This window comes from Argiope bruennichi, chromosome 7, assembly GCF_947563725.1.
Source record: "Argiope bruennichi chromosome 7, qqArgBrue1.1, whole genome shotgun sequence".
In the NCBI taxonomy this organism is placed as follows: domain Eukaryota; kingdom Metazoa; phylum Arthropoda; class Arachnida; order Araneae; family Araneidae; genus Argiope; species Argiope bruennichi.
In genome coordinates, this window is record NC_079157.1 from 45,218,840 (window position 1) to 45,232,262 (window position 13,423).

The 13,423-nt window shown below is 30.6% G+C and overlaps 1 protein-coding gene across 2 annotated transcripts in view; it reads left to right on the top strand.

Annotated features, from left to right (window-relative positions):
- Positions 1–13,423, top strand: part of LOC129975046 (proto-oncogene tyrosine-protein kinase receptor Ret-like) — an 84,496-nt gene that overhangs the window by 24,167 nt on the left and 46,906 nt on the right. For both annotated transcript variants that reach the window (XM_056087918.1, XM_056087919.1), the window contains 2 exons: positions 5,614–5,857; positions 7,300–7,320. In XM_056087918.1, coding sequence (XP_055943893.1) covers positions 5,614–5,857; positions 7,300–7,320 — 265 coding nt within the window. The remainder of the gene's footprint in view (positions 1–5,613; positions 5,858–7,299; positions 7,321–13,423) is intronic.

Consider the following 13,423-nt stretch of genomic DNA (forward strand, 5'->3'; position numbering starts at 1 on the left):
CTTTTTGTTGCTATTTGTCTTGGGATTGCGTATAATGCTATGCGTGTGGACATTACTTTTACTGTAGGTGTTATAGGACAAGCATCCACACTGTAAGGCTTAAATCTGAAACTGTAAATATATTCTTAAAGTGTGTTCGTCGTAATAAATGTTATTTTTAAAGTATTCTTTTTATTATGATGGAACTGGATTCTTTAAATTAATGATGGAACTGGATTCTTTAAATTAATGATGGAACTGGATCGTACCATCATTAATTTAAATTCTATACAAGAGTTAGAAAGTTTAAACCTATCATCTTGTATCATTTTTTTACAACCAGGACAATAAATCAAGTTACCTGTCTCTGATATAATATATTATGTCCTTTAAGAATTAGAATAGATTAAATCTAACAAATGTCCTTCTCTGGCTCGATTCCTGTTCCTATCAATGGTTTTGTCCTTGAGTTATTTAGTTCATATGCAGGCAAAGAATGAAGTATAATTAAAAAAATTCCTCTCGTCAAGCTAGAAGGCAAAGATAGATTCCTCTACATCTAACTTACTATCTGGCAGCATAAATTGTTGATGTTAGAAACAGTCAAAATCAGAGCTAGAAAATCACTTTTCAGCCTCTAACTTCTAAGGTATCATAGTTATCGAAACACTTTAAATATAAAAGTTGTTCGTCTTAATGAGGCGTTTATTTGGAAAAATGGATATATTTTTCCATCTTCAGTATTAAGAAAGTTATAGCGAATTGAAAGTTTCAATCCCCACCATTTCCACTACCTGTTGTTGTTGTTGTCGTGTCTATGCATACAGTGCTAGTGCAAAAGATTAGTTCTCCAAAAGCCTTGGTGACAAGATCTGCAAGTTCTGGAGCCCGATGACTAGGGAGGATTTCGATTGGGGGTGCTCCAAATTGAAAGAGGGAACCGATAATGGCCTGGCAGTCAAAAGCATGATCTGGAGTTAGTTGCGAATGGGGACAGTACTTGCAGATGGGATAGGATTTTATATTGGTTCGTGAGATCTTCATGCCTTTGAAATGTCCAGTACGTAACCTAGCTATTTCCACTACCTCCTTTGACCATTTAAGAACTCGACCGAGATTTTTACATCTCTAGCAACATATTCCAAGCCAGTTAAAATCCAAACAAAATTATTTTAGTTTAACCTGTTCGCAAGATAATATGGGCAAAGGGTTATACTTATATATATAAACTTTTGAACGGGTGTTTTTGTGTTCTAAGGAACATAATTGGTGAAGAATTGAAGAAATTTTTACGAAATCGTGTCATGAGAACCTTTGCAATTGGTAGTCTTCCTATAGGAATCTACCTAATGAAAACCAACGAAAACAACTTAGTAAAAGTTAAATATAAAAAGCAAAATATAAAATCTAGGTATTCTTTTATATTTTGCAAATATAAGCAAGAGAGAGAAAGCATCTTTTTTGAAGGGATGTATTTTTAAGGGATGTCTTGTCATGAGAACCATTGCAATAGGTAATCTTCCTATAGAAATCTGCTTAAAAAATATTAAAGATTCAAATCACAATATTGTACTATAATAATATTCAGTTTAATTTTTCTCTCATAACATTATTTAAAAAAATTTACTGTTAAGTATGCATCATTATTAAATTGTACATAAAAACATATCGAATATTGTATCAACGTGCATGTGCGGAAATGCAATAATTAAAACAATGATTAGTATGATTGTAAAATACAATGTAATCATAGAATAATTTTAAGTGCTTGGGAGCACTAGCAAATAATAAAAAGAAAAAGAAAACGCACACAAAAAAATTCATATAACTATTGTAGGATGAATGGGGGGGGGGTAAATTCCACACACATAACACATAAGAAGTTATACAAAACGGTTCTGATAAAATATTTTATACACCGAAAACGCCAGCAGATTAAAAATGCTGCACTTGACACATGACCTCTTAATGTTATTTAATTAAAGAATATTTCTATGACTTTTACATTGTAACATTCATTCTTATACAAGAATTCTTTTCACTCAAAATTTAATGAAATTTTGCATACTTACACTTTTGCGAGTTCAATATAATTATCGACTCGTTTTCGCTCCAATAGAGCCAAAATGTCTGCTATCAACATTTTTTGTAACAAATCTGAATCACTTCATCTCCGTAAGTCTTCCATCTGTATATGAAATTTGGATTCATTTTCTTCATTTAGTTTTAGCTGCAAATGCCTCCTAGTAAGAAAGGTTATTTTGTGACCATTCTGCAAAGTTAAAAATAACCCAAAAAATTTATCTAGATTATAGAAAAAAAAATTGAGCTGTAATAAACAACGAAGTTAATAAAGAAAAATGCTAACATATTGATTAATTGTGAATTAAAAGTTTAACACAAATTTTGTAAATATTCCTCTGAATGGGCATTTTTAAATCAAGAAGTAACTTTATTCCAGATTTAGTAACTTTAGGTCAGCAATCTGTTTATTAAAATATTTTATATCATTTGTTCATCTCGCAAACTGCATCACATTCTTTCATATATCCAGACCATAAACCATATTATATTAAAATTATTTAAACGAACATATCTAAATTGAGACTTCTGGATTTTCATTTAATATTAGGGATTGACAATTTTAAGTTGGATTATTAAGTAGGCTGGTGAATTTAAAAAAAAAAATAATTCTTCCCCGAAGACTTGTGAATAATTTTAAGAAATGTTATTAATAAACTTTGTTTATTAGAATTAAATATCATCGACGGGTAACGTTCCACTTCGAAAATTATTGATTATTGAAAAAGTATTTGAAGTCGCAAAACAAAGATTTTATGATAAAAATTATTAAGGTATTCCTATTTATCAAAGTCATTATTAGGAACCAGTGTAGGAACTCCGTTTAATACAAATCTATACTTTAACTCTTCCAGGTATGGTGATTTATTTCTGTAAACGTTTATATCAAAGTATTTAATGCGTGATAGTCAGTTTTTAAATCCCTTAGCTTAACACATTGCGTACGGCTATGGATTGCAATACCGATATACCGGGATACCGAATACCGGTATTTTGAGCCATTTGTACAATTTTGTAATACCGGTATTCACAAGTTTAAATACCGGTTTTTCGGTATTTACTAGAAATTTTTTAAATTGTCTCCACTATATGTTCAGGTATCGCGAACATAGCAATATAGTATACGTTTTTGTTTTTATGTCTCCCTAACGGGCGAAATTAATTAACTAATGAATGGCTTAATGAATTGCTTAAATCTAAATTAGCGAAACATGGATTATCCCTGAAAAAAGATATTGTATCCATAACGACTGATGGAGCAACAATTATGAAAAAAGTTGGAAAGTTGATTGGTGCAAATCAGCAGTTGTGCTATGCACATGGAGTTCAATTAGGAATAATAGATGTATTATACCAAAAATATAAAGAACAGAAGAATCCAAATATTGTGGATATAGAAACTTCGGATTCCAACTTTGAAAAGACTAAGAGTGAGAGTGATATTGACAATGAAGATAATGACAATGTAATCGTTGAAGAAGATATTGCTAATGAGGATGAAATGTTAACCTATCAAGAATTGCTTCCTATAATTTATAAAGTTCGAAAAATTGTTAAAATATTTAAACGTTCCCCTATAAAAAGGATATATTACTAAAATATATACTAACTGAAAATAAAACAGAATATATGTTAATATTAGATTCTAAAACACGTTGGAACAGTTTACTCCTAATGATGGAACGATTTTTGAAACTGAGAAATCCAATCCAAAAAGAAATAATCGACTTAAACCTGTAAATTAATTTTTCAGATACTGAATTCGACTTAATATCCAGAACTATATCAGCTCTATTTCCAATAAAACTGACTATTGAGGCATTATGTCGGAGAGATTCTAATTTATTAACAGATAATGCAACAATAAATTTCATGTTGCAGTCACTGAAAGAACAGCACACATTAGTATCTCAAGAATTAAATATTACATTGAAAAATCGCACAGAAGAAAGGCATACCGAAATAGTAAATGTCTTATGGTATTTACATAATTCTAATGATTTTAAAAAAGAAAATGAAAAGAAGAAAAGAAAATAACCAATTCAAATCTGATTAAGTTAGAGTAAAGTTTCTTAAAAAAATTTTTCCCACAAACCTATCCACATTCAGAATTCGGTTCAGTTATCGAAGATTATGATGTCACTACTGTCGATAGTGAAAAGGAATTGTCTCTCGAACAAAAATTAGAATTAGCGATAAATAAAAAAATTTCAACAAACTAAAATACAATACAGAAATCAGCTACATTCAAAACCATCCGACGAGAAATCGATTTATTTGAAGATGAGGGATTTAGAGGTAAATACTTGGAAAAAGTATATCGCGCATTGCTAACAGTACCACCAACTAGCGTAGATGCCGAAAGAGCGTTTTCGACAGCTGGTAATTTTCACACAAAATTGCTTCTCAGGCTAAATGACAGTACAATTGATGCATTATGTTTTTTTAGATCACATTTCAAAAATTTGTAATAGTACCACAAACTGAATAGTGATATTTACACTTTTTTTGTGATTTAAATAAATAAGATGTTTCTTTTCTTTTTTGTGATTATATACTATTATAATTTATAAGTTACAAATTATTTTCTGTGATATTTACACTCTCTAACAAAACTGGCAAATAAAAAAAAGAAACACCTGTGTTTTCTTTCTTTTTCCAAAATTTTTAATACCGGTATTAAAACCGGTATCCCGGTATTAAGATTTAAAAAATACCGAATACCGGTATTGGAATTTTGGTCCGGTATATCAATCCCTACGTACGGCGCTCTGCGTGCTCCCAGGGCCCCCGCACATTCTTGGACGCTCTAGATCTAGAAGTATGCTTGACAAGTAATAGGATGTATATATGCACATTTTTAATTTGCATTTGGTATTATATTTACATAAAATATTAATTATCACTATATATTTTACACATGTATTTATTATATAAGTTTTATTTTTACATTTTAACTATTATTTATTTCCAATGCTTTAGAGCGAGATATTTCGTAAAGCATATTCCCTTGTGCAATGATGTTCGGCACAATTTGCAGCAGTATTTAAGGCATTAAAGACAGCCCGCGAATTTTCTCGTATTTTGCGTTCCATCTGTTACGGACCGCTCATGAGGTCTCTCGTGTTGTCTGTCCCATCTGTTATTGCTTCTTTCTTTTAGAACGTACAATTTTGCCCAAGAACGTGTGGTCCCAGGCGCATGTCTTACAGCTTTCTTTGTGCTCCTTAATATGCTAAATATTTGCCTATGGTTCGCTATGCATCAATTTAGCCGAAATAATATGAAAACGAGATATTTCATGACACGGCCACAACGTTAGGCCTGCTGAAAACGAGAAACCCATACGCAATATGTTAACGATTTAAAATATTAATTTAAAAAATGAACCAGCATGACATAAATTTTCTGGATAAATAATCTAAATAATATTTCGGCAGGAAATCATATTCCACATTAAAATTTCCCATTCTGTTATGACTATTCTGTATGCAGTATTGAACTATGCAGCAATCGAAGATAAGGAATTTATATAGCCTATATGTTTTCTAGGTCGTCCAGCCTATGGAGGTATTGCCCCACGAAGGTTACTTCTTTCGCATCGTGAGAGATTCGAACAAAGCACTCCTGGGTAACCGCATCTTCGGAGTGACCCCCAAGACGGGCATCGTATACATCATGGATGAGGTGGCACTCACAAGATCCACGACCAAGCTCTTCAGTTTGGAGCTCACCTGGAGGAACAAGAATGCGACAGATAGACGCTGCGTCATCACCATTAGGGTGCTAGACTCTGGTTAGATTCTGACTGCATTATATGATTAAAGAATTTTATTAATATGTATAAAGTTAAAATAATTGCCAAATCGTTTTCTCCAGCGACATATACTAGTCCGAGTTTGCCGATTTTTATTTCATATGAAAGCTTGTGATATCATAATGCGTCATCAATTGACGCTTGTCTCCCTCCTGTTTCTAGTTTCGTGAAAAATCTCCAATTACTACTTCCCTGTATTAAAGGGAGTAAAGGTACAATAATTTTGAAGATCCCCAGCCACAATCTCTGCACCGTTTATGTTGATTTTTATTTCATATGAAAACCCATGATCTCATAATCTGACATCAATAGTCACCAGGTCCCTCCGTTTTCAACTTTTGGGGAAATCTCAGAACTACTACTTCCTTGTATTAAAGGAAGCAAAGGTACAATAATTTTAAAGATTCCCCCAGTCACAATCTGCACCGTTTATGCTGATTTTTATTTCATATGAAAACTCGTGATCTCCTAATCTGTCATCAATAGTCGCAGGTTCCTCCGTTTTCTAGTTGCGGAAGAAATCTCAGAACTACTACTTTCCTGTATTAAAAGAAGTAAAGATATAATAATTTAGAGAATTTCATATCCACAATCAATGCACCGTTTCCGCTGATTTTTATTTCATATGAAATCTCATAATGCCTTGATGAAACATCAGTGGTCGCCAGTGCTCCAAAATCATGCATTTGTGAGAGAAATTTCAAAAATACTACTTCAAGATACATTCTCTATAAGGTTAAAAACCTTCGACAAAGTCTCCCACCCATAACCATAGTACCAATATTGTTACATTTTATTGTCTGTGGAAGCAGCTCATAAACCCCGGATACGTCATCAATGATCACCTGTCCCTCTGTGCCATTTTCAGAGAAATTTCGTAAGCTGAAACTTTGACAGAGCTGGCTATATCAGTTACTAAGCAGATTTCTCCAATTAATTTTAACATGTAATCAGGAGGCTTTATCTTTATTGTAAAAGCATAGTTTAAAATAAAATTTTCTTTGTATTGTAATAAAATGCAGTTTTCAAACTTGTTGATACGACTAAATTAGTATTATGTGCCGCTCACTGAAGTTGGCTAGTTTTTTGTGGTTTCTGACGTTATTAAGAGATAACAGTTCCAATCAGAGGAGATAGAGTAGCTTACTATATAATTTAAAAAATAATAATTTCGTGGTCTTATAATAGAGTAATAAGGTAGCCATTTATTATAAAGAGTTAAAAATTAAATTATTCAGATTAGAAGAAAATGAAATTTAATAAATATTATGACTAATATAGAACTTATGTATTCGATAACTGCAAGTTATTATTTATTTATTTTTCATTATTTTTTCTTACTGTTTAAAGCATTTATTTTCCTGTGTCTGCCTGAAATATCTGTTTGTTAATTTCTTTTTTCTTTCCTTTTTTTCTTACAGTTGAACCGAGCAATGAATGTGGTAAGTATTTGCTTCTCAAACCTTAAAAAACAAATTATTTAACATTAATTAATATGGTTTTAATTTATGTTTCCATCCAAATATTCTATCCAACTGATTGTTAAATATTTAATTGAATTTGATTGCAGAAATGTGAATGAATCATTGATTTCTATAATTTTATAGAGGTTTAAAAAATCTAGTATTTTCATTATAGAAAAGCATTCATTTTGTTCGGTAAAGTAACCAATTAGAGTATTTGCCCATCAGTTTTTCTCGTATACTTGGAAGTAAGCTATGTTTTGTATGTAGTTTCTTAGAATCAAATAGCGAATCGATTATACATTTTTACCTACATGATAAAAAATTTTATATAGGTCTAAACTTTTGTCCATCCAAAATTTATTTATCATTTTTTTTTTTTTGTTTCTTTGAGTTACCATATTCAATTATACACAAATAGACAATCTATTATTTGAAGGATTGCATACAAAATTTAATGCAGATCAGTAGTTTCTGTGTAGAGATTCCATAAGGAATTTTCAATAACGATTTATAGTTCTGATAGAGAGCTTCCATACGAAACTTTCTATACAGATTTATGGTTTCGGTACTGAGTACATGCGAAAAATTTTTAATACAGATTTGCTGTTTTGGTATAGAAATAACATATGAAATTTTTAATACAGATTTACAGTTTTAGAGTAGATATGATACTGATATGAAATTTCAGATTCATAGTTTTGGTATAAAGACGCCAAACAAATTTTTCTTTATTTAGAACAAACAGATAGATATAACTAAAAATGATATCTTTCGGACTCAAAGAGATCTAAAACGTGTAGATTCGTCAAAATCTAGATGTTGAATTTTCTACTTATAACTGCACTTTCGCTTTATTTACTTTTATATTTTTACATATACGAAAAAAAATATTTTTTTTCTGTTTTAAATATTATAATGAAAGAGTATAAATTTAAAAAATAATCATTTAAAATTTTGATTGTCAACTTTTATATTACGTGAATGAATTTTTTGCCTACTGTTGAGTTACAGTTTCTATCTTCTTTCATTATCAATTTATTTATTCTTGTAACTAAACAGTAAGACAAGAAGTAAACTATCTATTTTGTAATGATAAAACATATACATTCCACTATGCGGAGCAATTGAGATACGTTAATATTTCAATATGTGTGTAATACAGTACGCAGAGAGAAGCCCTCATTTGGTAAAGAAAGAACTAATACCGCCCATACAAAGAGATCATCATCTGTTTTTGTATTTTCAAGCAAACTAATGAAAAGTAATCCTATTTTCAAATATACTGAAAATGAATTAACTATTTTACATAGTAGAAATCGAAGAAACTTGAAATTTAGAGCTTGTTTCTTGGTCAAATATATTTTGCCTAGTTAAAGCCTTAACCATCAATTTGATGACTGAATTTCAAAATTCTAAGTTTCATTTGAAAACAGAAATGAATAGTAAATAATGACTTTCTTGGACATCAAAAGTAAATAATAATTAGTGCAATTGCATTTTTTTCTAGACAAAAAATATAAAGCTCAGTGTAAAAACCAGCGGAACTGATCTCCCAAAAATGGTTTTTCATACTCTCTAATAAACTGGAGAACGCCTTACAGGGCATTGGCGTGCAATAGTTACGAGATATTAACTCTTGGCGTGAATTTAGCATTTTTTTACTGAATCTATCGTGTCATTTTTTTTTGCCAATTATTTGGGGATTAATCCCTGGCATGCTTTAATAGTATCCAAAATTTTTTGTTTTAGACATGTTTTCCTCAATTGATTGAAAGAAAAATTTAAAACAAAACTGCACTTGTAACAAAAATTTAAACAAAACTGCAAATTTGATATATTTAAGTCAACCATTTTTGAACTATCTAGTTTACATGTTTCTGAAAATACAGACTGACAAACAGTCAAACAGTTTGGCTCAAAATTTGGCAGGTATCTACACTATAAATGTTAAATCTCTGTACAGAATCTTATCCATCTAGCTCTCTTCGTTTTGTAATTATCATAACTTATATTCGAATAACCGATGATGTGGACTTCCTCTCAACAGATTTTACTCAAATTTTTATAGAAATCTACAAATTTGGTATAAAGACCATATACTAAATTACATCAGTCTCAATCATCAAAGAGTTTTTGAGTTATCGTTGTCACAGGCAGACAGATAGACATTAGCTTAACATTCATTTTTCGAACTCAAGGTGGTTTAAAACATGGAGTTCCGTCAAAATCTCGAGTTCGAATTTTTTTTTATGATTACCATACTTTCTCTATACTACGTATACGAGAAAGTAATAAAAGACAAAAACAGATGGGCTATCTTAACACTGCAAATAAATTTTCCAATAAATCCAACTATTTCACATAAAAACAACTTCAGACATCACCGCTTTAACCAGAGATTTAACGTTTAACTTAAATAAGACATATTATAATATGTTTTGATCGCAAAACTTTAATGAATGTCATGGACATTTTTTATAGCTGATCTTGGATGAGATACATAAATATTTCAACTCCAAGACAACTCGCAACTCATGACAATAAATCCATTTTATGTGAGCTTGCTTTTGGAGCAAGCAGACTTGGTGACTATAAATTAAACCTAAAGCACAGCACTTAACTCTGGGACAATAAATTATTTTAGCGCGAAACTGTACTTAACTAGAATGCATAAATAAATTATTCGGGAATGGGGGAGGGGATTTTGCATTTAAAATGTCAGAGAAGTTTAAAAAAATATGAAGGATAATATAAAACCATCTTTTTGAGTTTTATTAGCTGAGATAATTATTTCTAAAATCTTCACTGCTGAGAAACTGTTGAAGAAAAACATGTTTTGACTATGTATATTCTGCATATCTGTGGAAGCAAAACATATGAAATGTATTTCTTAATTTTGCAAGCTTTTCATAAATATACAAGGTTAAATTTTGTAAAAATCTTGTTTGAAAAATCAGAAACACGACCCACTTTAATAAAATTCAAAACGCTACAAATTCAACAAAACATTTGATAATCTATACTAATATTATAAATGTGAAAGTTTGGATGGATGGATGGATGTTTGTTAATCAATCACGCCAGAACGGCTGAACGGAATTGGATGAAATTTAGCACAGGGATAAATTATAGTCTGGAATACGACATTTGTTCAGGTTAATTGAGTAGTTAATTGTTTATTAATTAAAAACTAACTTTCCCGCCAAAGTCTTCATTTCCCGACCGCCAAATGAGTAGAGCTTCAGTTGTTTTTCTTTCCCACGCTAAAGAGATTAGGCTTAACATGTTTTCGATCAATTATTTCAAATGATTCTGTTCATTTTCTTCGTGTTTGATCCATTTAAAATTAAAAATTGTTAATGAATCGATCTTTCGGATTCATTCTGAGGTACTTTTAAATCAAAATAAAACAGAATAAAAGAAATATAAAATTTCTAATCTTCATTGCGTTACCCTAACTTGCGAAGAAAATTCATACATTTGCGTTACGCCGGCGTTGAAAATTCACGCATGCGCAGTATGTTCTGATTGTTGACAACTATGCTTTAATTTTAATTAAAAGTTTTAAAGTTATATGTATTATATTGTTGTAGCTATCTCAAACTCGATCGATAAATAAACAAGTATTATATATATATATATATATATATATATATATATATATATATATATATATATATATATATATATATATATATATATAAAATTAAGTCGATTCGTACTTAGGTCAAAATTTTCTTTTTTAATTTTAATTACTTTTTATTAAATAATTGCAATTAATATAAATATGTATATACATAAGATAGAATTACAATATTAAGTGGTAAAATAGAACTTGGCGGCCATTTGGCGACCGAATAGAAATTACTGGACAAATTTAATTAATTAATTAAAATTTGAAAAAAACTGTATTAACACCAAGTGTCATCCACTAAAAGTTTAAAAAAATGTAATGAATTTGAGTGGATGAATAAAAAGTATTTTATTAACGATTGAAAATTGGAACAAAATATATATAGGGAAAGAGTGTGAGCTAATAGTAAGAACTGAAAAAAACTTCACTTGATTTTAAGTATTCATCACGTTTCTTGCATTACAATTACCACCTTCCATTTTCTCGTGTACGAAATACTCAAAGTGAAAGTATTACAATTGTCAAAAAATTTGAGCACGAGATTTTGATGAATTTTTACTTTTCAGACCTCCCTAAATCCGAAAAAAAACACATTTTTAGAACTATGTCTTCCAATCCATCTGTCAATGTGTCTGCCTGAGTTCAGAATAACTCAAAAACACTTTAACTAGATAGATGAAATCTGCCAAATATGTATATTTCTACCAGATTCCGCTCGAAATTCATTTTTAAAATATACGTTGATCTTCTTTTAGAGCAAGTGAGCACAATAACTATACAATGTAAAGAGTTTGTAATACAATTATACTATACAATATAAGGATACAATGTAAAGACTAAAATTGTAGCCCAATTTCAGTTGAAATGGGACGTAATAAAAGACCAAAATGCATATTAGGTTTTTATCAATAAAGCGCTAACACGCAAGTCCGAGACCCTGAACATAAAAATCTGAGCATTCGTGGTTGTCATTTCCTTGCACAAAATCCAAAATTTTTATTCTGGTAGAGAAAATAACATCTTTATTATAGACTTTGCGAGAAAGATTCTTACATACCATTCCAGCTGTTTAAAATTTATTTCGAAGATATACTTAACCAGTGGAGGGGCAGTGCCCTTGTATATTTACCTAAGACTACACATTTTGTTTAGCTTTAGATCAGCTTTGCAGAAGGCTTAGAAAAATTGAATGTACATATGTACACCAATAATTGATTGGGTACGAAACTGGCAGGCCGGGGCGGACTAATAGAAAGGTTTCGGTTTCAGGTTCGAGACCCGATTCCATCGACCGAACCGTCGTGTAAGAAGATTTGGTACACGTTACATCCGTAGGGGCCAAATCGCCATCTCGCTCTGTGGTGCGGAGGTTAGGAGGGAAGATGCCATATCAGGTGTCGTCCTTATCATCTGACCGCGGTTCAAAATTACGAGGTCTTCCAAAGTAGCCCTAGTGTTGTTTTAAACTATGAATTTAACATCTGAATTGAACTGAAAGGTACAAAATTGCACTCTGATCTACAATTTTGTACCAAATAGTGTCAAGCGTTAGTTTATACCAGGTATCTGATTTATGTTCTTTATGTATCGGGATTTTGAATCATTGTGTTCATAAACTTTTAAACAGACAGACAAACTGAGACTTCTTTTTGATGAATTAAGTTCAAAATTTGATAACAATCTACAATTCGGTTGACAAAATTGGATTCCAAATTTCATTCACTTATCTTATTGCGTATTTGAGTTATAATGGAAAGAATATCCGTCAGTCTGTCTATATGTGTGCAAGTCCTTGTTCATATGAACATAATTTCTCCAAAACACAGTGATTTAGATGGAGTAAATTTATCATGCGGACTTATAATCTAAATTTATATCTGAATGTAATTTTGGGCTCCGTTAAAAGTCCATTAATCAGTTGATTTTCTTTGGATTTAACTGTCCGTGTCTATCTATATTCATGGGATTAACTCAAAATCCAACAAACTATATGGATGAGTTTTATATATGATCTCTAAACCAAAAATGTCGAAAAATAGTTTCAAAATTTATATTAAGTCTTTCAAAGGATAAAGTATTTATCTGTTCTTCACTCCGTTTGCATATGACGTTGCTAACTCAAAAACGCTTAGAACTAAATAGTTGATAGATAAACGGTCTTGGCGTATTTAGGTATTCTGCGGCTCTAGGAATGCACTTTTATTATGAGACCCTACTTTTAATGAAATAGAGAAATTTTATTCCATATTTCAGAAGATTTTTAACATTTTAATGATTTATCACATTTTTGTCTAATAATTTTTTTTATTTCTTAATCTTGCTAATATATATTTGGTTTTATTTATTTATTGTGACATTGCAATACGTGGGCACATGGTTGTTTACAATATTATTGAAACAGATATTCCTTTTTATAAATATTGCAATGATTAAAGGGAAACACAC